The sequence below is a fragment of the Eleutherodactylus coqui genome, chromosome 2 (genome assembly GCF_035609145.1).
Source record: "Eleutherodactylus coqui strain aEleCoq1 chromosome 2, aEleCoq1.hap1, whole genome shotgun sequence".
Lineage (NCBI taxonomy): Eukaryota > Metazoa > Chordata > Amphibia > Anura > Eleutherodactylidae > Eleutherodactylus > Eleutherodactylus coqui.
Window position 1 is genome coordinate 153,650,509 of NC_089838.1, and position 27,489 is coordinate 153,677,997.

The following is a 27,489-nucleotide window of genomic DNA, read 5'->3' on the forward strand; positions in this document are numbered from 1 at the left end:
GATTGTAAAGGTAACCATACACTTAAAAGGGATTGTAAGGGACCTGAAGAATACATATTTTGCTTCTAGTATTGTAATTCAGCTCCATTAAAGTGAAGGGGGCTGAGCTGCAATACCACATACAAACTTTGGACGTTGGTGGAGCTATTTTTGGAAGAAAGCAACTATGTTTTTCAAATATTATGTGACCCATTTAACCACTTAATGACCGCAGTGATTCAGTCCTAAAGCACCAGACAATGTTTATGTCTGTGGTGGTTTCATGGCTTTATTTTTTTTCTTGGGCTACCAAAACTATGGGGGTGCTTTTTAATACCTTTATAACTGTTTTTATTAGGAGTAATATGTACAAACTGTTGGAAAAAAATGTGTTTTTGAGTCCTTCATTTTTAAAATTAGTAAATTAATGCTAAAATAAAGTATAGGACTGGGTTCCCCATCTTGTTTGGGATATCTTTAGATAAAACTTTTATAGGCTTAGATTACTGGGTGGCTATAGAGATGGTTTATTGTTTTTATGTATATTCTTTTAACCTATATGCTGTTCATAATGTTATAGAAGACATCTGGGAGACATTCACAAGTTGATTTTTTTTCTTATTTCTCAATTTTTCACTGTAACTGGAGAATCCATAGAATCCAAACATTCCTTTTGTGATATTAATCACTGCAGAGATGAGGTGGGTCTGCTAAGATCCAGCAGCTCTGTCATGCCAGAGGTCGTCTGTGATTATGTGATCCCCGGGTGCACTAGAGGAAACTGCAGCCCCACATCCTCTATGCGCTACACAGGGCTCATTGAGTGTTATGTAGGCTGGAAAAGCAAAGACAGAAATGGTTCTAAACTGCTTCTATCTTATACTCATGGTCCCCTGTTGTTTCTGACAGCTGAGCACCCAATCTGCTCCTGCTAGATTGCAGGAGCAGAAGTGTTAAACCCATGTCATATATTTACAATTGCATGGGTTTATATCCCAGGATCAAGCACCATAAATTTACAGCATTTGGTCCAAATCAAGAGTGTAAAGGCAGCAGAAATGCACTCCTAAGCTCTCGCTCACGACCTGAAGGTTGCAGGTTTAATCTGCTTGGTTCAGGTTGCCGGCTCAAGGTTTACTCAGTCTTCCATTCTTCAAGGTCAGTAAAATGAGTACCCAGCTTGGTGGGGGGTAATAAATGACCTGAAATCATTGAGGAATAAGTTGGTGCTATGCAAAAAAACAAGATTAATTAATTAAAGATCGCTGTCACCTAGTGCTCATTTGGCTAACTTCACTGATTAGATATTAACTAGGGATGAGCGAGCGTACTCGGAAAAGCACTATTCGCTCGAGTAATTTGCTTTATCCGAGTATCGCTGTGCTCGTCCCTGAAGATTCGGGTGCCGGCACGGAGCGGGGAGCTGCAGGGGAGAGCGGGGAGGAACGGAGGTAAGATCTTTCTCTCCCTCTCTCCCGCCCGCTCTCCCCTGCTCCCCGCTGCGACTCACCTGTCAGCCGCAGCGGCACCCGAATCTTCAGGGACGAGCACAGCGATACTCGGATAAAGCAAATTACTCAAGCGAGTAGTGCTTTTCCGAGTACGCTCGCTCATCTCTAATATTAACCCTTGTGTGGTACCATTGTGTCTATTTAACCCCAGCCTTGTTCATTGCAGTCCTGCACTGGTAAAGGGGTTATCTAAGTTATAGTTTATCTGTAAAACTCAGTCTGCATGCTCTAAAATAACACCTAGTGATATACTCACCTCTCTCGGCTCCCGCTGTGTCCATGCTGCTGCTCGCTCCTCTGTGCCTGTGTATGTTTATGGAACGTCACAAGTACTGCAGCCAATACTACAGCTCCATGTTTGTGCAATGAATAAGCGGCACTCACTGGAGTAAATTTTTAAAAATGCTGCAGATTTCTTTATTTAATTTGAAGAAACAAAGTGTGCAAGAAATATATGACAGTTGTTTCGCGTCCACAGATGCTTTCTATAACTTTTCCACCTGGATGCGAAACAGCTGTTGTTTGTTGCACAATGTCCTCCTGCACTTTGTTTCTTCAAATTAAATCTTCATTTTAAATGCTGCATTTTAAAAAATTCACTACATAGAGTGCCGCTTATTTATTGCTCACCACTGAAGCTTATGTCTACTTGTTTGGGGGAGTACCACGCGGATTCCACTAAGCTGCAGTCAATACTTAATAGTGTCCATTGGGAGTGCCCACTGCCTTCTGTATTGCTTTGTCCAATAACATGGCTCTGCGATTGAGTGCTGAGCTCTATTATTGGCTGCAGCGCTTGTGGCGTCCCGTACATAGGCTGGGGCAGCCGGTAAGCTTGACATCACAGGGTGGCCCCTTAGCGGCACCGCAGGACACAGCAGGAGTGGGGATAGGTGAGTATAGTTCTATTTGTTATTTTAGTGCATGCAGAAGGAGTTTTACAGATAAGCTATAACTCAGACAACCCCCTTTAAACCTATGTGCCTTATCCTTGGCTCTTCTATAGGGAGATATCTTGGGTCCTGTTTACACTTTGGATTGTTGGGAAAACCCATTTATATTTGCATGATCTGCGAACAATTATGTAGAGCTAACATAAAGTGGATGTTCTATCTGGATAGTCCCTGTCCATATGACCTATTAGAGCATATAGACATCATAGACTGCTTTCCCTGGTAACTTTTTAAAAGCCAGATCGGAGAACTGATTGGCAGCATCTTTCGCTCTGGCAGATTCCAGCCATATATGTATTATGTGAACATCCATTTATCTAAATGGTTGCCATGTAATACTGTTGCTACTATGGATGGAAAACAAGCTGCCCACTTTGTATTACCCCAGAAAAAGAAACTATTTGGTAGTCTTGTTGATCTAATAGTATTTGTATAGCTCAACATTGAGTGAAAACATTTAATGACTAATGCATTTCAGGAAAAGAGAAAAAGGAGAGTAATAATCACATGGATTGGCAGAATCAAATGATAAATATTTTTGCTTGGTCTAATATTTAAAATGTTTATTGTTTCCATTAGTCCAGGCTGAATATGCACGGCACAGTCTTGTGCAAAGGATGTTGTGTTACTAATAAGTGACTGCTTTGTCTTACAGCTGGTTTAAGCCCTGCAGAGATACAGCAGTTGTGGAAAGAGGTGACTGGAGTGCACAGTATAGAAGACAATGGCATTAAACATGGAGGGCTAGACCTCACTACTAACAATTCCTCTTCTACTACCTCCTCCACCACTTCCAAAGCATCACCACCAATAACTCATCATTCCTTAGTGAATGGACAGTCTTCAGTGCTAAATGCAAGGAGAGACAGGTGAGAAAATGTTTTGAGTCAGACTTTTAGAAAACTGCTGACTTTGCAAAATTATATTGACGCATTTATACACAATTTTCAATATATTAACTGTAATTGTCCCTTTTTTATATCATTGTGTATTTGGAAAAGGACAATATAGGAGAAGATTTCTTATCACAAACTATGTAAACCAAGTTTTGGGACTGTTACGGAAGGTGACAGGGAGCCAGGTGATGTATTTTTTATACTCTCCCGACTCTCTTTAGATTGCCGTGCACACTCTTTCCCATATATCACCCAGATCCCTGTCACTTCCACTAACAGCACTGTAACTTAGTTTATGGTGTAGAGAGATGACAAGTTCTCATTCAGAGGGGAACATTGAAAAATGTAAATGGTCAGGCAAACTGAATAACCAAAAATAATGTCCAAAGTAATCAGTGAAAAGAGTCTAAATTTGATGTAGAATGACTGTATTGGTATGGTTGTTCAGATTGGAAGGTGTGTGTAACTGAATATTTGGTTTCTGGAATATAAGTAGGGATAGTAAATTTTCATTTTTTTGTGAATTATTATTCTAGCAGCCATAATGATATGGTAAATAACTACTAAGATTTGGGAGAAAGTTTGGCCTGTAGAAATCATAAACAAGTGGGTCAGAGCAAGTGTAATGGCGAGTCACTTTGTCAATCAACAAAAATTTTGAATGCAAGAAAAGGGTTGATTATTTGGCATGTCCACCGCATGTGGAAATATGATCTTTTTGGATGACATCTCCTCCAGCATGCCTCTGAAGATGAAGCTGTCTTTCCTGCAAATTTAGGGGTTATGTACCAATGTAAAAACAGTTTTTGAGCAGATTCCAAATGTTTGATTCCATGGAGTATCTTTTTTTAGTTCAGGAAAGAGCCTTAGTCCATTCCTACAAGGAGAATTGTTTTTTTTTAAATCCTGTTTTCAGGATAACATATGCAAGGATTTGGAATACAAAATATTGGATTAGCTGTTTTGGGGAAAAACTGGGTAGTGGTATTCATTGTTTAAAGTGAATGTGTCGGACTACGGCCGACTTCACACGAGCGTGACGGGCTCCGCCACGTAATATTCCGCAGTGAAGCCAGTCACGGCGCCCCCCAGAGACCCCATACTTACCAGCGGAAGATAGCGTGAAGACGCTTCCCCACCCACCGCCATCGCGTCATGTGACACACCCACCGCGTCACATGACGCGGCCGGCCGTGTCACGTGACCCGCCGCCCGCATCATATGACGCGGCGGCGGTAGGCGGGAAAGCGTTTTCACGCTATCTTCCACTGTGTTACAGCGGGAGATAGCGTGAACGGACGGCTTCCATTGACTGCAATGGAAGCCGTCAGCGCGTACACCCGCGGCAAATAGAGCATGCTGCGGGTGAGGACGGGAGATTTCACGGTGTGAAATTCCGCGGTGGAATTCCGCATCATGAGCATTGAGCTATTAGGTTCAATAGAACCTAATAGCAGGGGGCAACGCAGCGGATTTTTGCCGCGAATTTACGCGGCGTAAATCCGTTCGTGGGAAGGAGGCCTAAGACAATTAAAGGAATGGTTACTTTTTATACTACACAGAAATTGAAGAAAAAAATAAAATTACTGTTGTAAAAATCACCTGTCTTACATATACCCAAGCTTCACAAACCAAGAAACCCATCTCTGGGAGCAAAGAACCCATGAATCTTAAAAGAAGAACTTATATTGGTTCTTAAGGAAGAGCTAAGGAAGCCAGGTGTGCAAAACTAGCATTGAGGCTTTAGTACTTGGGGGGTTTGTGATCAATAAGGCAGGAAGTTTAGATCCCTGTAACCAATAGAGATATCCAGGGGGCTTTTAGGGCTCCCACCCACTGGCGATATTTTCTTTCTTGCGCTGCAAGAGCACGAGAAAAATCTCGCATCGCAGCGCAAGAAAGAGGCCGGTATAGAACCGGCATATCGCAAGTGCTTTCAATGGGACAGCAGTGCTAGCCCCATTGAAAGCATAAGGAGAATGCCGCAGACTTCTGCCACAGCTGTGACAGCTGTGGCAGAAGTCCGCGGCATTCTATTCTATTGCTTTCAATGGGATCGGCACTGCTGCCGATACCATTGAAATCAATGGTTTCAGCCAAGCCCCGCAGAACGATTATCGGGGAAGGGCTTGAAATATAAGCCCTTCCCCGATAATCATCAATAAGTGTGAAAAAAAAAAAAAAAAAATCATACTCACCTCTCCTGCACTCAGCCGCGTCCTCCTGCTGGCTCCCCGACACTGCTATGAAGCTCTTTCAGCAGTCGGGGATTTAAAAATCCCCGGGATTTGAAAGAGCTTCATAGCAGTCCTGGGGAGCCAGCCGGAGGACGCGTCTGAGCGCAGGATAGGTGAGTACGATTTTTTTTTTCCACACTTTTGGCAGATTTTCCGAGAAGGGCTTATATTTCAAGCCCTTGCCCGATAATCATTCCGCATGGCTTGCAGAAAGCAAGGGAATAGAATGCCGGGGACTTCTGCCACAGCTGTTACAGCTGTGGCAGAAGTCCGCGGCATTCTCCATCTCTTTTCAATGGGGCTAGCGCTGCTGCCGCTGGCCCCATTGAAAAGACTGGTGATATGTCGGCGTGATGCCGATTTTTTTCTCGCACTGCGATGCGAGACTTTAACTTTAGAATCGCATTGCAGTGGAGAAAATATCGCCAGTGGGTGGGAGCCCTTAGGGAGGAAGTTTTTATTGAAATCCATCTTTTATAATTAGGAAACTATCTTTAATGATCTAAGTCTATATTTAATGATTAGAAGAAGAGTATGTAAGTAAGTAACGTCTAATCTCTGGGTCATTCATACCTTTGGTTTTATAGGGTTTGGCAAGCATGGAATATTTAGTTCTGGCCTTTGAGCTGTTAAATATTGTACTGCTGCCTACCCAAGAGGTGAATAGTTTATGAAAAGTATTTAAAAGATGGGGTGTAGAGAAGAGCAATGGTAAATATTTTCTAGCGAAAGTTTTTGGAGCATGCATTAGAAAGAAAGATTCCCAGAAATGGAAAAAATATGATCGTGAAAGGGGAAAGAGTCAATTATAATCTTTGTGGAATTATATAGCCTGATGTTTAAAAGCTGCTATTAAGTGTTATTGACACTGCAATATGAATCCACCCCGAAGTCTAATAGAAGAGTTTGGGCACATTGCAGTGACATGATAGAGTCTGTTAATGTTAAGATCATATCTAGAGATGAGCGAGCGTACTCGGAAAAGCACTACTCGCTCGAGTAATTTGCTTTATCCGAGTATCGCTGTGCTCGGGTCTGAAGATTCGGGTGCCGCTGTGGCTGACAGGTGAGTCGCAGCGGGGAGCAGGGGAGAGCGGGCGGGAGAGAGGGAGAGAAAGATCTCCCCTCCGTTCCTCCCCGTTCTCCCCTGCAGCTCCCCGCTCCGTGCCGGCACCCGAATCTTCAGGGACGAGCACAGCGATACTCGGATAAAGCAAATTACTCGAGCGAGTAGTGCTTTTCCGAGTACGCTCGCTCATCTCTAATCATATCATTAGCATGTAGTCCAGTTTTGTGTTATAGCTTTCCTATCACTAAGCCTTTAATTTCAGGAGACTTTTGGATGTACTTTAGGTTTTTGTATGGGAAAAGGGTTTTTATAAGTTTTTAAATACTTTTTTATTTTCTATATATATAAAATTGAATGTATGTCTGTCTGTCTGTTTGTCCTTTATGCGCTACTACACCATTCATCCGATCGCCATGTAACTTTGGGAAGTTGTTGAGTACACTCCTGGGAAGATTATAGGCATAGTACAAATATCCTACGATAAATGGCGCGCGTGCGAGCGTCGTCGACGGTTACGACCCCCCACGTAGATCGTTCGATTTCCATCATTGCCACTAATTTTCTCACTTCCCAATGTCATAGAAACATGAAATTTGGCACACGCATTGATTATGTCATAAATAGGAAAAGCTAATGGGTCCCAACTCGATTATTCAATATTATGCGCAAAAGAATTAGCGTCCAAATTTTACGTACGGAATCTAATTTTCTCGCTTCCCAATGTCATAAAAACTCAAAATTTGACACGAGCATTGATTATGTCATAAATAGGAAAAGTTAATGGGTCCCAACTCGATTATTCAATTTTAAGCGCAAAAGAATTAGCGTCCAAATTTTATGTACGGAATCTAATTCTTTCGCTTCCCATTATCATAGAAACTTGAAATTTGGCACGAGCATTGATTATGTCATAAATAGGAAAAGCTAATGGGTCTCAACTCGATTATTCAATTCTAAGCGCCAAAGAATTAGCGTCCAAATTTTACGTACGGAATCTAATTCTCTCACTTCCCAATGTAATAGAAACTTGAAATTCGGCACGAGCATTGATTATGTCATAAATAGGAAAAGTTAATGGGTCCCAGCTCGATTATTCAATTCTAAGCGCAAAATAATTAGCGTCACACATTTTACGTACGGAATCTAATTCTCTCACTTCCTGATGTCATCTATATATATAAAAAGGAATGTATGTCTGTCTGTCTGTCTGTCCTTTTGGCGCTACTACACCATTCATCTAATCACCATGAAACTTTGGGCAGTCGTTGAGTACACTCCTGGGAAGATTACTGGCATAGTACAACTATCCTATGATAAATGGCGCACGTGCGAGCATCGTCGACAGTTATGCCCCCCAGACAAAGATCGTTTGATTTCCATCTCAAGCACAAAAGCAAAAGGCATAACGAGCAACGGGAGGCGTGTTCAACTACAAAATGATGCATCTGCCAAACGTTTCGCAAGACAATTGCTGGATATTTAGAATGCTGAGGTAAAATAAAAGCTGTGCTGTGATTGGTTGCAATTTCTTATACTGCTGAGGTAAAATGAAAGCTGTGTTCTGATTGGTTGCTATTTCTTATACTGCTGAGGTAACATGAAAGCTGTGCTGTGATTGGTTGCTATATATTATACTGCTGAGGTAACATGAAAGCTGCTGCGCTGTGATTGGTTGTTATATATTATACTACTGAGGTAACATGAAAGCTGCGCTGTGATTGGTTGTTATATATTATACTGCTGAGGTAGGCCTTAGTCAGACGGGCGATTTTTCGCGCGATTTGCGCATGCGTCCGGCGATTTTATAAAACCATTGCTTTGCAATGGTATCGGACACATGAGCGCTTTTTATGCGCTCGTCCGATAAATTATAGAACAAAAAATCGCAGATCGCACCTATCTGCGATCTGCGATTCCTGTTCTCTTCTCTATATGCGCTCAATGGGGCCGGCGGCAGCAGCGCCGACCCCATTGAGAACATATAGAAGACAAATCATTCTTCTCTGCCACAGCTGTAACAGCTGTGACAGAGAAGAACGATGTTTGCCCATTGAATTCAATGGAGCGACAATACAGCCGCTCCATTGAAAGCAATGGGCTGCCAGCGTGCGCGGGGTGAATTGTCGGGAAGGGGTTAAATATATAAACCCTTCCCTGCAATTCATTCTAAAATGTGTTAAAATAAAAAAAAATTGTATACTCACCTTTCCGCTGCAGCCAGAGTCCAGCCGCGGCCGCTGTCAGTTCTCCTGAACTGCTTCTTGGGACTATTCAGCCGGCGGGGCTTTAAAATCCCCGCCTGCTGAATGATCTGCCTCTGATTGGTCACAGCCCTGACCAATCAGAGGCTGAAAACACTCACACACCCATTCATGAATTCATGAATGGGTGAGTGACTGCTGCCTCTCAGCGCTGAGCCAATCAGGGGCAGGTCTGACTCACATCCATTCATGAATTCATGAATGGGTGTGAGTGAGGCATGCCTCTGATTGGCTCAGCGCTGAGCCAATCAGGGGGCAGGTCTGACTCACACCCCCTTCACACCCACTGCAGGACAGCCGCACAGAGCTCCGGCTGCCGGCAGAAGGTGAGTATCCAATTTTTTTTTATTTTAACACATTTTAGGATGGATTGCAGGGAAGGGCTTATATATTTAAGCCCTTACCGACAATTCATCCCGGGCTCGCCCGCAGCGCATTGCTTTCAATGGAGACGGCTGTATTGCCGTCTCCATTGAATGCAATGCGCTGGACAGCTCCGTCCCATTTCTAATGAAACGCGGCTAGGAGCAGATTTTCGGGCGATTTGCGGGCGACTTGCGCGCACCGGTCACGCGATTTGCGGATGCGCATCCGTCATGCGATCCGCAAATCGCGCGAAAAATCGCCCGTCTGACTAAGGCCGTAACATGAAAGCTGTGCTGTGATTGGTTGTTATATATTATACCGCTGAGGTAACTTGAAAGCTGCGCTGTGATTGGTTGTTATCTAGATATATAAAAACGAATGTATGTATGTCTGTCTTCGCAGCAACGCGCGACGGGTACGCTAGTTCTAAATATTTTAAAACATTCGATTGAACTTATAGTTACAATTTTTATTAGTTTGTATAGAGTACTTGAACTTGCAGTAGTTTGATCACTTGTACAATGTACTGCAATACGTGTGTAATGTTCACCCACAGGCAAGGCTTAATAGGCTTTTTTTCCATAGCAGCCTGAGGAACACAAGGCCCCGGGCTTACATTTCAACCCCCACATTTGCCCTGACCTCTGTCTACCAGCTTAGATACTGCAGTCACCATTGACCATGGCATCTAAGGGGTTAAAAGGCTGTGATCAGTCCTATCATCGATTTCGGCAATTGCCAGATTGTCTGTGGGTGTCAGCTCTTTAACATAGCTATCACCACTGGGCATGGCACAGGTTTTGTTCTGAGGCCTGCTATAGACAATCCCCAAGCACTGGAATTCATACATGTATGCACTCTTGCACAAGTTTAAACTTTGCCCTTCCAACAAAAAAGTTTGCCACGGGTATCACTAACATTGTTAACTCTGAAAGAAATAATAACTTTTAAAGCTACTACCTGAATATATGAATTCTATCTGGTAAATTTCTAAAATAATCAAAGATATTTGCAAGAATATATAAAAATAAGCACTTGTTGAGAAAAGAAAATTTGCACTAAAACACTGATTCTGCACATCTGAGATGTGGAGTAAGGTTTTACCGACTGATAAGTTTAAATTTGAGGTGATTAGAAGGAGCAGAAAAAAGTATGTATGCTACCAAAGCAATGAAAGACTCTTCAAACCATGTCTACAACCATCAGTAAAGTATTGTGCAGGATCAGAAAAAGTTTAGGTGTCTAAATGAGCATTATGGGATGATAATTTTTTTTATTGATTTCATAATAAATGATTAAATATATCTTCAAAAAATGCTGAGCCAATGCATCATGTGCAGTAAAACACTCTGGAAAATATTTGCTTGGGGGAAAGTTAATTATTTAACCGCAAGCACACTGCTATGAAAATCAAGATGTTCTTGGTTTTTTTTTTGCCTTCCTCTGGATCAACAATGGGGGGGGGGGTTGAAACAGGTTGAATGGATATTGTCTTCATTCAGCCTAACATACTATGTTTTCACAGAAAAAAGCTACTGGTAGTGTTAGAGCCATGCTATCACCCCACAACCTAGACGTTAACCATCATGGAATTTGCTGAAGGTTGAGTGCATTACTTACATAATCTCAAAGACTAAACTTTAGATGTGTTCACTAAAGTTGGATACTCCAAAATATTGAAAAAGTTAATTAATAATCGTTGAAACTTTTGGGTGTTCATGTCAAACTAGTTAAAGATAAATGATACATAAAATACTATTTTCTTCTCTGTTCTTAGAGGTAAAAAGACGCGAGAGACAATTGTGTAAGTCATCTTGGGGCAGACAGGCAACAAACTCAGTTGATTTTGTGAAGGGAAATGTGTGTATGGGTCAGGTTCCACAACTGCTGAAAACTGTACATCCTTATTAAAAGCTCCCTTGCTCATTTTGAGCAGCCTAAGTGGGGTAAGAGCTCCTTCACTCTAGGAACTATGTTCGGGAGGCAGACTTGTTAGGAACTGGCAGTTTCATCTTTTTATTTTTTAATAACTATTTTGAATCTGACAATATCATTCATTTTAATCACAGAAAGCAGACTTCTTGTGCAGTATATTAGAATGGTATTGTTAGTTTACTGAGCTAGGATATATTGCAATGGTTATATTAAGTTGAGGTCATATGTCAGAATTACCATGCACTCTTGTATAGTAATTTCTTCATTCTTTATTAGAAGTCATCTTTGGCTCTATTTCTTCCCTAATTGGAACATCATCCTTCCTTGGCAGTTGAACTATTCAACAGAACGATTAAATTTTTCTGACTGCTCTGAGCTGAATTGACCTGTTTTGACCTGTTTGTCAGTGATTGTAACCTGACAGGCGCTAGCAGACTCCAGCGATTATGGCTTTTGAGATTAATCGGATGCTATTCTCTTTTTACTACAGCTCGTCACTTGAGGAGACTGGGGCTACGCATACCCTCTATGGTCATGGTGTCTGCAAATGGCCAGGCTGTGAAAGCATTTGTGAAGATTTTGGACAATTTTTAAAGTAGGTTAATTTTTTATTTTTATGGGATTTTCTTTGTAAAACTAAATAATTAACTGGACAGTGCTTATCATTATCCTATCCAAATATCAAATGTAAGCTTCTGGGTCATGTCCGCAATCACCTTTTAATCAAAGCTATAAGTCTGAATGAATTGAGGTGCTACAATTAATCTGAACCAGTTTTACTTGTGTATAGTCTCAGTCTACTTAGTGGCCTTTGACACATTAAAATAAATGGGATCTTATATATGAATGCGATTACGCAACTTACCTGTTATAATTGCATGGAAAACGGCATATTTGCATGTATAAAGGTCTTCTTCTAGCTTTACTGACTTCTATTTATTATGTCACTGAAAAGCTGGTGTGGCCTCTCTTCCTTTAAAAAAGCTTCTCTAATGTGAGAAGTGAGAACTGCCATATTTCTAAGGCATTCATTCTAGGGGAGAATAGTTTTGTGTATATGGCACCCAAGGGAGCATTGTACAAGGCCTTGCAGCCTCCATGCCATGTGCAAGAGGTCTGTCTCCTAAAACTCTAATGGGAATCCACTATAAATGGGTAACATCCCTGCGTGCAAGAATAATAATCTCCCATGTTACACCTTAGACACTAATTATTATGTTCTGTTTCTGGCAAAACCAAAGATCAGCAGCACCTTTGTCCTTTACAGTTCGACAGACTCTCGATGTCTGGAACTTTTAGCCCTTTCCTTAAAGGGGTTCTGTCATTAAATTAAAAAAAAATCCTTAGCTATTCCTCCCCAGGCAGTCTACTTACCAGATCTTCACCTCACCTATCTTCTCCTGGCTCCTCTAGTCCTCCAGGTCACTTCACCTCCAGCCGGCTGGATCCTCTTCCTCCTGTGAGGCAGAGTACATTGCTGGCATTCTGCTTCCTGCAGGGCAATGTACGCTACGTCACTAGTGACCTAGTGTTCACTGCCTAGCAGGGAATTCTGAATACTCGGCAGCCCGCTTTAGCGTGACTGCACATGCACGATGACTTGCCACTAGTGTTTCATATACCATATGGAACACTAGTGGCGAGATATCGCGCATGCACTCTAAAGCAGGCTGCCAAGGATTCGGCATTCCCTGCAGCAAGTAAACTGCAGGTAATGGACACTCCAAAACAGGAAGAAGAGGATCTGGCCAGTTGGAGGTTAGGGGCCTGGGGGACTGCAGTAGCCGGAGAAGATAGGTGAGCATAAGATGCGGTAAGAAGACTGCCTGGGGAGGAATAGGTAAGTATTGATTTTTTTTTTCTAATGACAAAGCCCCTTTAAACAAGTTGGTCTGATTTGCTATATATTGCATTATACTTGGAAATTTGCCTTTGCCAAGCATCTGACATACAGTTTTCTATTGCTCTTTTGTAATGTCTTCAAATACTCACAATAATATGCATTTTCAAATGTAAAAATGTATCCAGAAAAAAACATGTATAAATGAACTTGCCAGAGGGTTTTATTTTTTTCAATGTGAGTAACTTCACAGGCTGAAGATCTTGTGTTGTCATGGTGCGGTTAACAGGGTGAATGAACTGTTTCATGCTTCATCAACAATTAAGTTAATTAGCTTATTTGAAATGGTACTGCTTTGTTGCCAGGATGTTGGCAGAAACATCAAAAAGATGTGTTTACAAATGGTAGACTATCTGTAGGATATAGGGCTGCAACACCATAACTACAAAACATAACAAGATTTGGATAATAGTAACACTAGGGTAAATTAACTGCTGCTCTTTTTATATATAAATATTGATTCTATTTCTCACATCCCTACTTTGTCCAGGGGCCATGAAGATATATGTTACTTAAGAAACATTTATCCAGAAACATATAATTATATAGATTTATGGACTGTTTAACATCTCTCCTACTGCCCAGGCTTTTGTAGACCTATAGTACATCTAGTAATTGTATAGCCATTGACAAATGCATTTACATAGAAAGATGGCAGATCCATCTTGAGCAAAAAAATGAAAGTCAAATAGCAAACTGCTTATAACCAGGCTTTCATTGAGATAAACTTAAATTTTGTCTTGTTTAGATAACCATTAAACATTGCTATTTTTTTCACTTTTGGTTTTTCCTCCCCACTTTCAAAAACTATAACTTTTATTTTTCCATTGATGTATGAGGGCTTGTTTTTTGCGGAATGAGTTGTTTTTATCAATGATGCTATTTAATGTACATATTATGTGCTAAAAAAGTTTAAAGTGGAGTTAAGTTCTGCCATCTTTGGGGGGGGGGGGTCTTGTTTTTACGGCATACGCATTGTAGCAGAAGTGACATGATAGCTTTATTCTATGGGTCAGTATGATCACAATGACACCAAATGTGTTACTCTTTAAAAGATTAAATATTTTCTGCCATCATCTTCTGCCAACCAGTATTTTTTTATTTTTCTGCCGATATGGTTGTGCAAGGCCTCGCTTTTTGCGGGATATACCGTAGTTTCTTTTGGTTCCATCTTGGAGTTCATATGACTTTGGATCGCTTTTTATTGATTTTTTTCTTGGCAACTTTCACAATGCTGGATACATTTTGCATTACTTTGATAGATTGAACTTTTACAGATACAGTAATACCAAATATTCTTTTGTTTTGATTTTTTGGATTTTAAATATGAGAAAAATGTTTTTTCTTAAGTTTGTTTACCTTTCCTTTTTTCTAATAATTAAACTTTTTTTACTCATTTTTACTTTTTTTCAGTTCCCGTGAACTTAAACTTGCGATCATTTGATCACTCATACAATATAATGCAATACCACAGTATTGCATTACATTGCATTCTGACAGGCACCCTATGAAGACATGCCACAGGTATGTCTTGATAGGCAATCTATCATGGCTACCTTGGTGGCCTTCAGAAGGCCCCAGGCTACCATAGCACCCGAACGGCACCTCGCGATCTCATAATTAGCAGGCCGTTTAAAACCCCCAAACATTGATCAGAGCATTTAAAGCGTTGACAGCCGCTATCAGCATTTATGCTGATTGTGGCTGCCGCAGATGGATTTCAGTTTTCCAAGACAGCTGGCACCTGCCATGTATGAAGCAGGATTGGCTCCTGATCTTGCTCCATACAAACCCAGTGCGACCGGGATGTAACTGTATGCCCTGGGGCATGAAGGGGTTAAAGGGGTTAAACAGCTTTAAACTGTTAATGACCTATCCACAGGATAGATCATCAATAGTAGAACGGCGGGAGTCTGCCACCCGAGACCCCGCTGATAAGCTGATTGCCGTGGCTGTTGCACTACTGATTGAAGCTACTGTGTACTGGAAACACACAGGAGGATATTTATTAAGACCAGCCTTTTAAATGCCAGTCTTTATATAATTCTCCAGGCGCACAATGTACCTAAAACATGAAGAGGCACACGGCTGTTCCTGTATTAGGTGCATCTCAGCTCTATTGTTTGCCTGCACAGAAATCTAAGCCATGTCCAACGTGGTGTACATTGCTCCTATAATTTGCCCAAGATTCTAGCATAAATTATGCATAAATCTGTCAAACTGATAAGCCCCACCCACTCTTTACAAAAGTTGTGAGGGCAGCACAAAAAGCCAAAAAAATCACAAATTTGTGGACAAATTTCCACATGCGCAAAAACGATCTACTTTTTTACACCAGAAACTAAAGTGAAAGGCTTTATAATTGTCCTTCACACATCTGTAAACTGTACAGTGGCTCAGAATAGTACTGCAGGCACAGTTCCCATTCAGGTTCATTGACCCGATGTTCGCTACATGAACATAAAATGTATGTAAATGTTTAAAGAACTATTATTTTAATCTCCCTCTCTTTCGTCAAACTGATACGTGTTGTTCGTTCTAACACTTGCTATGAATGCCGCTTAGCAACACTTCGGTCTCCATAGCGGCAATGTTGGCTGAAGCACAACAGCGCCGCTAGACTTAACATAGTGCGAATGAAAATTTTGGACGCTCAAGGGCCTACTAGGGTTAAATTCTAACCAATTCCACCAGGATAATTTGGGGGGCTCAAGGGCCCACTAGTGTTAAATTGTAGCTCCTATACCCCTGTTGACGCCAGAGTTCTGGTGAAACCAGTTGGGGGAGTTGTTCTTTTAGCACAGAGGCTCATATAGACTATCCTGCTATGCTTATGTCTGAGTCTAAGTTTATCTGGCAGCATTTATCACACATGCTGGCAGTTCATGCAGGGATCTAATCACTTGCTGAATCTTCAGTATATAGCAATCTACTGCTGCATGGTAGCGTGCACCATTTGCAGCAAGTGTTACAGTCGTGACCCTAATATTTGTCCATAATTAGCAAGACAGGATATTGTTTCTCTTAGACGTGTTTCGTCTAATATATCACACTCATTCACACTATATTGAGACTCTGATCTTTTTAATTCATTGTTACTACAATATATTTTACTACATATCAATAAAAGCTACTTTTTATGGGGACCCAACTGTGGGTTTCAGCTTATGGCAATGACTTAACACAGGAACGTTGAGCTGATCTGATTGGCCACTCAATGTTTCAAACTCAAATTGTATGATTTTAAGGCGGTGGTGAGGATGTTACTAATCATATGGCACCAAAATCATCCACCAGAAGTCATGCAAGGCTTTTTTATATTAGATAAGAGGTGCGTGCCTCTTTTTCTCTTGTAAATCCTGCTTCCTGTAGCCAAAAATAATAAGAGCCTCTCTCGGGTCCCCGCACGTCCACTGCCACAACTCTGTTGTCTGTTTTTGGTCTGTGTTGACATGCCACATTCAGCCTGTTTACGGGATGTCTCAAGGTGCTGCAACCTATCACAGTTCTACGTTCGATGAGCTATCAACACAGACATGGCATGGAAAATGGACCTGAGGCACTGAATATGTGGGGAGTCAAGCAATTCACTGGTAGTAGGATTTTAAAAAATAAATAACTAAAAAAAAACATTTAATGTATTAGTTTTGCCTTTCACTCTAGGGCACTCTTTTTTTTCTTCTTTGACTGATGTATAAAATGCCAGTCAAAGTAAATTTCTTACTACAACTCCTGAAAAATGTAGCCCTTCTTCACTGATTGTATGTAGCATAGCTTGCTTTTAGCTCCTCATTTCGGACATTAGGAGGCTACTGGATTGGTGCAGCTCCACCAACTAGGGTAGCAATTATAGGCCATTCTATAGTTGTATATAACACAGAATCAATTATAGGGTGTGCTTTGCAATATTTGAATATACAGCATGCTCTGTTTTTGTCACTTCAGTCTAATTTTCCTTCATTAATTTCAATAGTGAACAAACATCCAAAATAAAACATTCCTAAACACTGCATGTGTGATTCCTGAACAAGCTGTTACAAAAATATCTCCCACCATTACAACTCAAAAAGCATTATTCAAGCAAGCCAATGTGCCGATTCAGCGCTCAGCTCAGAAGGTAGATCAAACTTTATTCAGAACTGAAGTAAGAAAATGTGAATCTTGAGAGAAAACGGACACACATATTGAATGCTTCTTGAGTTCTTAGTCATAGTGGTGCTATGAATAAGAACGTGTGAAATGTTTGAAATGTGTAAACATCCCCAGTTTCAAGTAGATTTTTGACTTTAATTTGGAATAAAGCTTGATCTTCCTTCCGTGCCAAGCTCTGGATCTGGTTTCTGTGAATACAGCAATGGTTCAGAGTGAAGTCGGCACCTGGAAGCTTGGATGATACATTGCTGGTGAGCTGGTTTTCTTGACAGTATGGTTAAAAAAAGCCATCTTTGCAATGATTATTTTTAAGGCCCATCCACTCTAAGCAAAATATACACATATAGCCACTCTTTCAATTGATTGCTTCAGTGTGTGAGTCCACAATTAATTATAGAGGTGATCAATTACTGGATTTATGGAATTACAATGTATCCTTTGTCATGCATTACATAGGTTTTAGTTTATCAGGTTAATCTAGGAGAATACAAAGTATTATGATAGGATGAACATGATGGACTTGTGTCCAAACACTGTAATTATATAAATATGCCATTAAGATGAAGAATAAACAAACATTTAAAGAATATTTAGACCCAATTCATTGCTACATTGCTCTGATAATGCTAATGCTTTCTGAATTATGGATACAAACTAAGTACACACTCAGCAAGCACCATTAGGTTCTACAACATGAAAGAAGGATGCTGTTATGGAGGAAAACATACACGCATGAAATGTTTACATGTCTAATACCGATGTGGGAGCGCCGGGGAAAACGCTACATGATGAAACCCTTGTAGTGACATATAGCAGTCAATGGGAAATGCATTTTCAATGTCACACGAGAGCGCTTTAATTGTAAAACCACTGCCTGTGCTATCTGACAAGGAATTCATTTTAATGCTTAGAGTTGTGGAGCACAAATACTTAAAGAGAACCTGTCATCCTTTTTTCCATTGTATTCAATGCCTTACAGTAGCCTAATATTCATGTTTACCTTTTCTTTCTTTTTATCTACAGTACTATTAGCAGTGCCTATAACAAATGCATATTAGGGGCTACCATTAGCGCTGTGAACAACAATTGATATGTTTATGTTTACTGTTTGTATGTTTTCCCACAGGGAGTGGGGTTGAGTTAGAGGAAATCCCGTGCAGTAGAAGATCAATTAATAGAAATTGTAGATAGGAAGTATATGAAGAAGTGCATGACACTACAACTGTTTATGGAGAGTGCAGGATGCAAGTGGGAGAAGGAAGAATGGCACCAGTAGAATCTAGGTGGCTTACGTCTGTAGTATTTATCTAAGGAGATCTTACCAAGTGGTTCAGCAGGAGAATTGCTGACCATAGACCCCTGTGCCTGTCTCTCCAGTGGTCACTCGCCATCCTGTGACTCCTTAAGTGTATAGAAACAGTAACCACCAGCCAAGGGGAATTGTAACATTAAACTTTTACCTGTTGCTTTATCTACAAAAAAGCTAGTAAAGCTACATTAAAGCCATACCTGTATACAGTAAAGTGATGTCTGACTGTTCTTGATTGAAGTTATTTTTTGCGCTGGTCGTCAACCAAGGCCTTCTATTACAATAACTCTGCATAGGTTCTGTAGAACCAGTAGATGGTCAGCCAAGACTCTTCTGTAGTGAACTCCCAGTCAGTACAGATGGGGCTACTTTCCAAGTCACTAGAATGGAAGGTAGCAAAAATACTTGTTGCTGGAAGGAGTTGCACTTCTCTACTAAATTGATATGGCTTTAGCTCTGAAAGCATTGTATTTCCCTGGTCATAGACAACTCAAGTAGTGTGAGTGAGAGACAATGAACAGGCCATATGTGTATCACTCCTGTAACTTGGGTGAAGTCATTGAACAATACAGTAACAGAAATATGTGAAGTGACAGTAGATGATGTGACTGCGGCCTAATCATTTACATGGGGCTCCAGCTTTTCAGGCACAGTGGTGACAACATATTTATTGGTCACCAAGTGGCAAGCTCCCACACATATTTTAGGCAGTGCAGTAAATTAGGTACTAGTTAAATGCATTATTTACATGTTTGCTTTGCTTTTTGCTAGTTGTTCTTAATTAAATGATCCTTTGGTAATGGGGCCTAAAAAGGTTGACCCACAAAAGTATGTTATCCTCTATTCGCTGGATAAGGGTTAACTTGCTGATTTGTGGCGGTATGACCACTAGGACCCCCACAGATTGAAACATTGTGAGACAACCCTTTTTAAGTATGTTGGGACACATTTAGCCTTTATGCTTTATTGATTCAGGATACATAGGGGAGTATAAAGATGCTTTAAAATAAAGAGAGTGAAGAACTTTACTAAGCTTAAAAATTGGGATCATTCTCATGTACAATTATGACAAATAAACAAAAAACGTAGCTGGTTTATAGTCATAACATACTTTATATTATTATTGCTGCAAGTACATTTGAGCATGAAAAATAAGTCAGGTATTCTATTAGTATACATAGCTGGTGGGGCAAATAGAAAATACATTTAAAGCAAATTAGCATAGTTTTGCAGCTTACGCTTTCCTAACTTGATAAATGGTCCCAGTGCTACAGTGAAGCAGGTAAAGAGGCCATTTCCATCACTTAAACGAGCCATTTAAATCAGTTAGAGAAAGAACACCATTCACTAGCCTGCACAGAGTAATTGTGGGCCATATTTTATATTTTAGACCTTTGGTGCTCTTCTTGAAATATTACATGTGAAGTCTGTTTATACAGATGTGCGCACCTCTTGTTGCCAGGATAAGTTTGCAAGTGGTCATCTGATCAGAGTAATAATAAAAGAGATCTAAAGCTAATGCAATGCTAAGAGCAGAAATCAATGTTGGCACAAAAGCTATTGTGGCAACCTTGTTAGCAAGTAGAAAACATAATTAACTATTAAAAAAACATGTTTTCCAAGTTCCTTCAATAATACAATTTGGGATAGTCCAATAGTTATTGAAGTCAGCAGCGTGACTAAAAAGCACTGACATTTAGTAACTACTAAAAAGGAGGTGAAAGCCAATATCAATTTAATTGTAACCTACTTTACAGACAAGAAATCCACACTGCATCTATTTGCATAGAATTAGGACCCTTCACCTACTGTGTGCCAATTATAATATTTATGTAGCAGAGGGGCCTTTGGGTACAAAAGCTACTTCTACAGCTACACCCTGATGGGAAAGTTTATGCTGATAAGCAGATTGATGTCTATTCACCTGAAGACCTTAATGGATGGGTACCTAAATATACAGACACCTCTCTTTGGGCTAAAAAGTCTCCACATGAATGGGAAAGCTGGATACCTCGCTACATACTGTTACTGAACCACCTGGGACAGAGGGGAAAATGGAGTGCAAGACACATGTAGGTAGCCACTACAACGTGGCAGATGAGCCCACACAAATGTAATCAAATTGTTGGCTGTATTTGGTTTTTTTAGTCTAAAGATAGGTGGCTGTAGAGCTAGGCACTCATCCATTAAAGTTTGCTTGGACGTGGCGGATGGGCCCACAGAAATTTGATCAATTTGTGTGTCAGGGACTTTGCATTTTTTTATGCGGTTGGTATAAACAACAGTTTTGTGTTGTTATGCAGATACTAAGGCCGAGCTCACATGGGTATATGTTTACCGCTTATTACGCAGCTCTGTATGCCAGTGTGATATGCAGTAACTCACAGGCAATCAATTAAATTGTCTTAAGCAGTTCCGTTTACATTAGCGTGTTGGAATTGCGTAATATGCAAGCACAAAAAGAAGTTCTATTTTACCGCATATATATGCAAGATTAAGGCCACTGTTCTGTATTGGGGTATATATAGATGCGCCCATATGACGGCGTGGAAAGTATAAACAAAAAACTGTGTACTGTGCTTGACAGTGCGCGTGAATATGCTGTCATTCGCACTACAATTTCGTCTCCATAAGCGGCAGTACGCAAGTTCACAGCCAGCTCCACAGCTGTATGACACTGCAGGACCCCGCAACGTTTTACAGCCGTGTGAGCCCGGCCTAAAGGTGCATTTACACTGAAAGATGATTGCTCAAAAATCACTCAAATGACAGTTTGAGTGACAGTTTTGAGCAATCATCTTTGCATAACTCTTAAGTAGCTAATTAGCTACTTAAAGAGTTAAATGAAGGTGGAGCGGGACACCGCTGATAGCTCCGAGAACAACAGTTGCTTTGTATTTGCAAACAGCTGCTTTGTTCTCGGAGCTTTCAGCTGGTATCCCGCTGAAAAGACCCAGCGGGATACCAGCTGAAAGAATGCTATCAGCGCCGCACGCCAGGAAAATCAGCTTGCAGCGCTGATAACAGTTGCCGGTGATTTCTAGCTTGTTAGAAATCAGCGATGAACGAATAGTGCACGATGGCAGTGCATTTAGACACAACGATTATCGGTCAAAAGACAGCTTTTAAGCGAATTTTGAGCGATAATCATTGTGTCAAAATGGGCCTTAAATGTGTATGAGTGCTGATAAAGTAGATTGATGTTTATTTACCTGTGTTTGTTACTGTATTTGTTGCAACCATGGCTTGTTTTGCATCTTCACACTTCATTTATTTCTTAGATGTGCAAACTTTTTTTTTAGTTTGTTTTTTTTTGTATTCACCGGAAGAGACAGTGCACTAGTTTGGGGGTCGAATTTATTTGGAAGGTTTTTCTTTTATGTTTAAATAAAACGGGGAAATTAAAAAATAAGAAGATAAATGAAAGTTTGCCTTCCTTTTGGGATCTATTCCTGCAAAAACAAACCACCAGTTAATGGCGTGTATGAGGGGATGCTGATAAGTATTGAGCCTTACCCAGAAAAAATTGAGCTAGGAAGCTGAAACTGCCCCACTATTCTACATATTCCCCCAGGATGTCAGTGCACCTGCAACATCTCTCCTGCAGCTTTTGAATTCCCTGCAAATAGAATTCTTCCGACTGCTGGTCAAACCACTCATTTGCAGCATCAGTTGCCCAAAAAAACACTCCCAAACGGTTGTCCCTTTTGGTGTTTTTTAAAATTGTGGAACAGCTGGTAGTCAGACGGAGCCATTTTGGATAAAAAAAGGGTGGATGGGGCATCAGTTGAAAGTCTAAGGAATTTTTGCAATACTGGCACCTGTAGTGTGTGACCGGGCATTGTCATGCAACAGGATGACACCTTTGGAGAGCTTTCCTTGACATTTTTCCCTAATATTTTGCATCAGGTTGTTCAATAATGAACAGTAATATGTTGCAATGATGGTTGCACCCTTTGGGAGGTAGTCTATGAGCAGAACTCTCTTCTTATCCCCAAAAATGGTTGCCATTTGCATCTGTGCTGACCTTTGCACATGGAACTTCTTTGGCCTGGGGGAAAATTAGATTTTTTTGCATCATTGAATATAGACAAATAGACAAGTAAACCCTACAATTTACAGCTTCTTAGATCAATTTTTTTCTGGCTAAGGCTCAATACTGATCAGCAGCACCCCTCGTATGACTAGACTTTGAAATTGATGCTAGGAGAAACAAAGTCTCCCACCATTCATTAGAATGTCTGTTGAGAGATGTGGCCAGATGGAGCTAGCCTTTAAGGCTGGCTTCACATGTACGTAAGCGTATTTATACTCGTATTTTTGCTGCATGATTGCGTGATGGGCGTTGCGTTTTTGCACACGTTTGTGCGTATTTTACTCTATTTTTTGCCTGCAGATTTGCATGCTCCCATTGATTTCAACGGGCAATGAAGTTTAAGCAGTTTTATATGGCTTATTTTCATGTGCAATACGCACAAAAAAGGACATGCTACGAAGGGTTTTTTTGGCAACCGAAATGCACATACAAAACCCACGTATTATGCACACAGATTTTGTGAATAAGCCCTTACTGTAAATGTTATGCCCATCTCTGCACCATTTATACTGTCTATATACCACCAATTCTTATCTCAAGTAATTTTTATTTATGACCTTCATTAGATCAGAGAAAACACACACACACACACGTTGGGAAAATCAAGCAGTTAAGTCCCAAGAGAATATTTGGGCATCACAGGACCAAGATAGATATTAGTCAAGTATCTCAATATCAGTCTTGTCTAAATTGAAATTACTTCTGTGGCTCTAAAAAATGGATTAAAAACCTGCCCGGTGAACTAAGAACGTACAGTTTCTCTGATGTTGTATATGCCACTCACAGATTCTCCTAGGTGCTGTTGTGTTTTGTAGTTAACTTCTTATTAAATATCTGCTGAAAGAAAAGGCTTCACATTTACACACTGTGTACATGAGGCTAAGACCCCGCTCAGTCTCATGCAGTTTTTAAAGAATGCCAGTCAACCACATCATTTATTCCATTTTCAAAACAAAAATCAATATACCTATAAAGTGACCCATAAATTAGAACTGGCTCACACACTGTTTGTTCAAGCTGCCTTTCTGAAGGAGCCCTTTGCATTTTTTCTTCACCTTTCTGTTTGAACTGCAGTCACAGTAAGAGGCTCATTAGGGGACATTAGGGAGTGGATCTAACCAGAATTCCATAGCTTGCTTTGCTCTTATTAATGCATAGTAGAGTAGAATGCATTTAAATATTTCATAGACATTCAGTAATTTGTGTGTAATCGTCTTGTTAGCAGACCAGCAGAAATAGAACAGGTCTGTGAAATGGTGTTAGTGATTGCATGGTTAATTTGCAGACTTTTGCCATTCCGAGAGAGCATTATTGGTGGTTCATGAAAAACTGAAATAGAGCTAGCAATAGATTAAGAAAAAGAAAAAAAAAAGAAAGAAATGGATAACGTTTTTTGTAATAAGCATCTTGAAGGATAACATCCCATTTAGTCCCTTTGAAGCAGCATAATTTATGACATATGCTATATATCAAATACATAAGATAGCATTATGGAGCATTCATATGAAAAGGGTATTTGCAACATTAGTTATAACTTCCTGCGAGGTACATGATTAAATGATTAATGAAATGTCCCTTTGCATATGCATTTTGTAACAGCAATTAGGTGGTAGCTGAGGAAAAATTCCAAAATCCTCATTTTTCAATATTATCTTATCCGTGATTTATAAATCATAGAGAATATTTTAACAGCGATATGTTATACCTGAGACAGATAGAAAGACATAAAAGGGAATATTTTTGACATGAAATAGTTTTAAGTATATAAATTTATAATTTTATGTTAATGCCGACCCTATTTACTTAATCTTCCTGCATTTCATTTGTATCCTTTGCCATTTCTGCACTTTGATTGGCATAATTAAGTAGGGGAATGAATAGGCTCTATTATTTTACATATCACTAGTAAACAATAGCAAAGAACGGAGAAGGGAGATGTGGCAGAGGTATGTATGTGTTTTTCAAGTTCTCGGTAATCCACTGGAGGCTGTTCTATAAATGATCATTGAAGGGCTGCAAGCTAGCCTATAATTACAAGAAAGAAAGTGGCAGCTCTGGCATTTCATAACTATGTGTCCTCGAAAAGTGCTTTGTGAGTTTGTCACCAATGATAATTTAGATAGAGGCTCATTACTGAACATCACAACACTTTAAAAACCTTTCGCCTTCATGCTGGAGAATAAAGGACTATTTTAATGGCAAGGTTCTTTTGTATTCCTCTGAAAAATTCAATCAAGACAAAACCTTACCGACTATTATTATACTCTACAGTCTCTCTATTCTAATGAAAGCACTGCAGATAAACTGGATATGAAGACTTGAGCAGTTAAATGCAAACATTTTTTTTTTTGTTCTCTAACCATATGACAAAAGCAGGTTGCAAAAAATGTAAACACGCTTTAAGCCACTTTTGAACAGACAGGACCCGTTCGCTGCTTTTTTTTTATACATATCATATTGTCTTGTACACATGTTCATTTACATGCCTTGTTCCGAATATAGTTTGATATTAGCCTTTGCAGTCAAAATAACACATTTGGTCTTTTTTCCGTACCTTTCTTCTGTTTAATCTGCAAGCGAGCATTAGTGCCTTTATCTCTCGTGTGTGGGAATAGATATGTTACCAGAGCACTGAGAATTAACTCCTATTTTCAAATGCAGTGCAGCATGCATTAAAAGGGCCGATTATAAAATAAGCAGGACACAATATATGCAAAAGACTCTTCTGTAATCAGCACTAATATCCTTATGTTTAAGACTCGCACATTTTGTGCCTAAGAATCTAATTTTAATTCATATTCACATTTTAAAATGATATCAAATATATTCAATACCCCCTCGACAAGGCGAAAATAGACCCCCTTGTTCCTAGTTTTTAGCACATTCCAGTAAAACATTTCAACAAACAAAAAAAAGAGAGAGAGAAAAAAGTAATGTTTAATATATTTAGACATATTCTGAATCTCCGCGGTTTACTATTTACCTAGTTACCTGTCAAACATTATAAGGTAAGAATGTGCGTGCATATATTTTAAATAATTCCAAAGTCCATGCATTATTGATCAGGAGTTGTTCTAAGATTAAACCTAATGCATACGAGCCACCACTGCAGGATAATTTATTTCGCCTACCAGCCCTCCACTTTTGTTTTTAATATTCATTGGTGGTCTGCCATGGAATGCTTATTGTAGAAAACGGTTTTAGTTTTTCCCTTGAAGTGATTCTTTGATCATGTGGATATATCTGAAATAACAGTACAAGAGCTTAGGTTTATTAAGATTTGCTACTAAGAACTGATCTCTATAACCGCTTGTGCTACTTATTATAGTATCCATATTTTCAGCTATACACATGAGTACTATGTAAATAAACACTGATGGCAATGAAGCTATAGTCCCAGATACTGGTCCTTAGCGTCTTCATTTTAAAAGGAGTTGTCCACTTTTAAAAAACCCATTTAGTTACAAAGTTCCCTAACAATAAACTCACTAGAGACCGTCCTGCAACTGGCATCTTACTGATTAGCTGTGGGGGAACCCATCTGTAAGGCCTCATGTCTACGGGCAGGTCAGATTCCGCATGCAGGAGTCCGCAGCAGAATCCGACCCAGCCCACCGCCAAGGACAGTGCTTACCTGTCCGAGTCTTTAATGCGGATGTGTGCGGAAGCGACGGCTGGAGAGATTTTTTTGTTTTTTAATCTCCTGCTTTGTGGCCCGTCCACAATTCAGTTGTGGATGGGCCGTGGATTGCACAGCTTCCATTGACATCAAAGGAAGCTGTCCGTGCGGGTACAGCAGCAAAACGGAGCATGCTGTGATTTGATTCCCGAACCAAAAGGTCCGCAAAACAAGTCTGGTGCTTTAATTCAGCAGCGGACTTCAATGTCTTCCTATGGGCAGCTTGAACTGCGGATCATCCGTGGGTGTTCAGTTTCCCAGTAGCGGCACCAAAGTAGAATTTGCACTGGATGTGTCATATACTCCAGGAAGACGCTATATGTAGCCTCACTCTATTCTCAGTAATGGATGAGGGTCCTGCATAGAGGACCCACCTCTTTTGTCTCAAAATTCCCAAAAAGAGTATTTTAAAGACGAACAAAAAAAATTATTTACAACCGCATAGCACCTATACAGTGAAGTATATCCATAGATATGTGCACTATAGAATTTTTTTTATAAATACTGTATGTATATGATCCCACAGAATTCCTTAAACTCATGGAGTCTAAAGGGCGTAAAGTTTAAAAAGCTCACTAGTATTGTGCTCGATTATCCACTGAACTTCAGTAATATATCCAGGAAAAGTATGACATTGAGTTAAATCTGTTCGTGAAATAGTTAAAGGTATTTTGAAAAGTTGTTTGAAGTTGCCGTTGTGGCCATTTGAGCACTGTAAGAAGATGTCACCAGATAGCGCCTCAGGTTGTCATTCAGTGGAAAACGACACTATTCAAATCCTCCAAAGCAAGGGGGAGAGCTGCAGAAATAATTGGGGTCTCTCAAAAGAGAGTGGTCCCAAAGGAATAAAATGCACAAAAAGCTATCAGCAAACAAAATATTTTCTGCGCTCACAAAATAGTGTGCAACCACAAATAGTAATTTGTCAAGAAAAAATGCATAGGAGTTACACTTACTGGGGAGGAGGGGGGTATGATGACCATGAGCCCCCTCCTTGAAGTGATATCTCCCTCTGTCTCCAAGTAGATGTTTCCACACGTAATAGTAACACCTTTTATTATCAAACTTCACTTAAAACAACGGGCAACGCGTTTCAGTGCACACAGGCACCTTTCTCAAGAAAGGTGGCTTGAGAAAGGTGCCTGT

General features: G+C 40.1%; 1 protein-coding gene across 15 annotated transcripts in view; it reads left to right on the top strand.

Moving 5' to 3' along the window:
• Window positions 1-27,489, top strand: part of FOXP2 (forkhead box P2) — a 275,679-nt gene that overhangs the window by 171,753 nt on the left and 76,437 nt on the right. For all 15 annotated transcript variants that reach the window (XM_066591788.1, XM_066591786.1, XM_066591795.1 and 12 more), the window contains 2 exons: window positions 3,099-3,312; window positions 11,698-11,802. In XM_066591788.1, coding sequence (XP_066447885.1) covers window positions 3,099-3,312; window positions 11,698-11,802 — 319 coding nt within the window. The remainder of the gene's footprint in view (window positions 1-3,098; window positions 3,313-11,697; window positions 11,803-27,489) is intronic.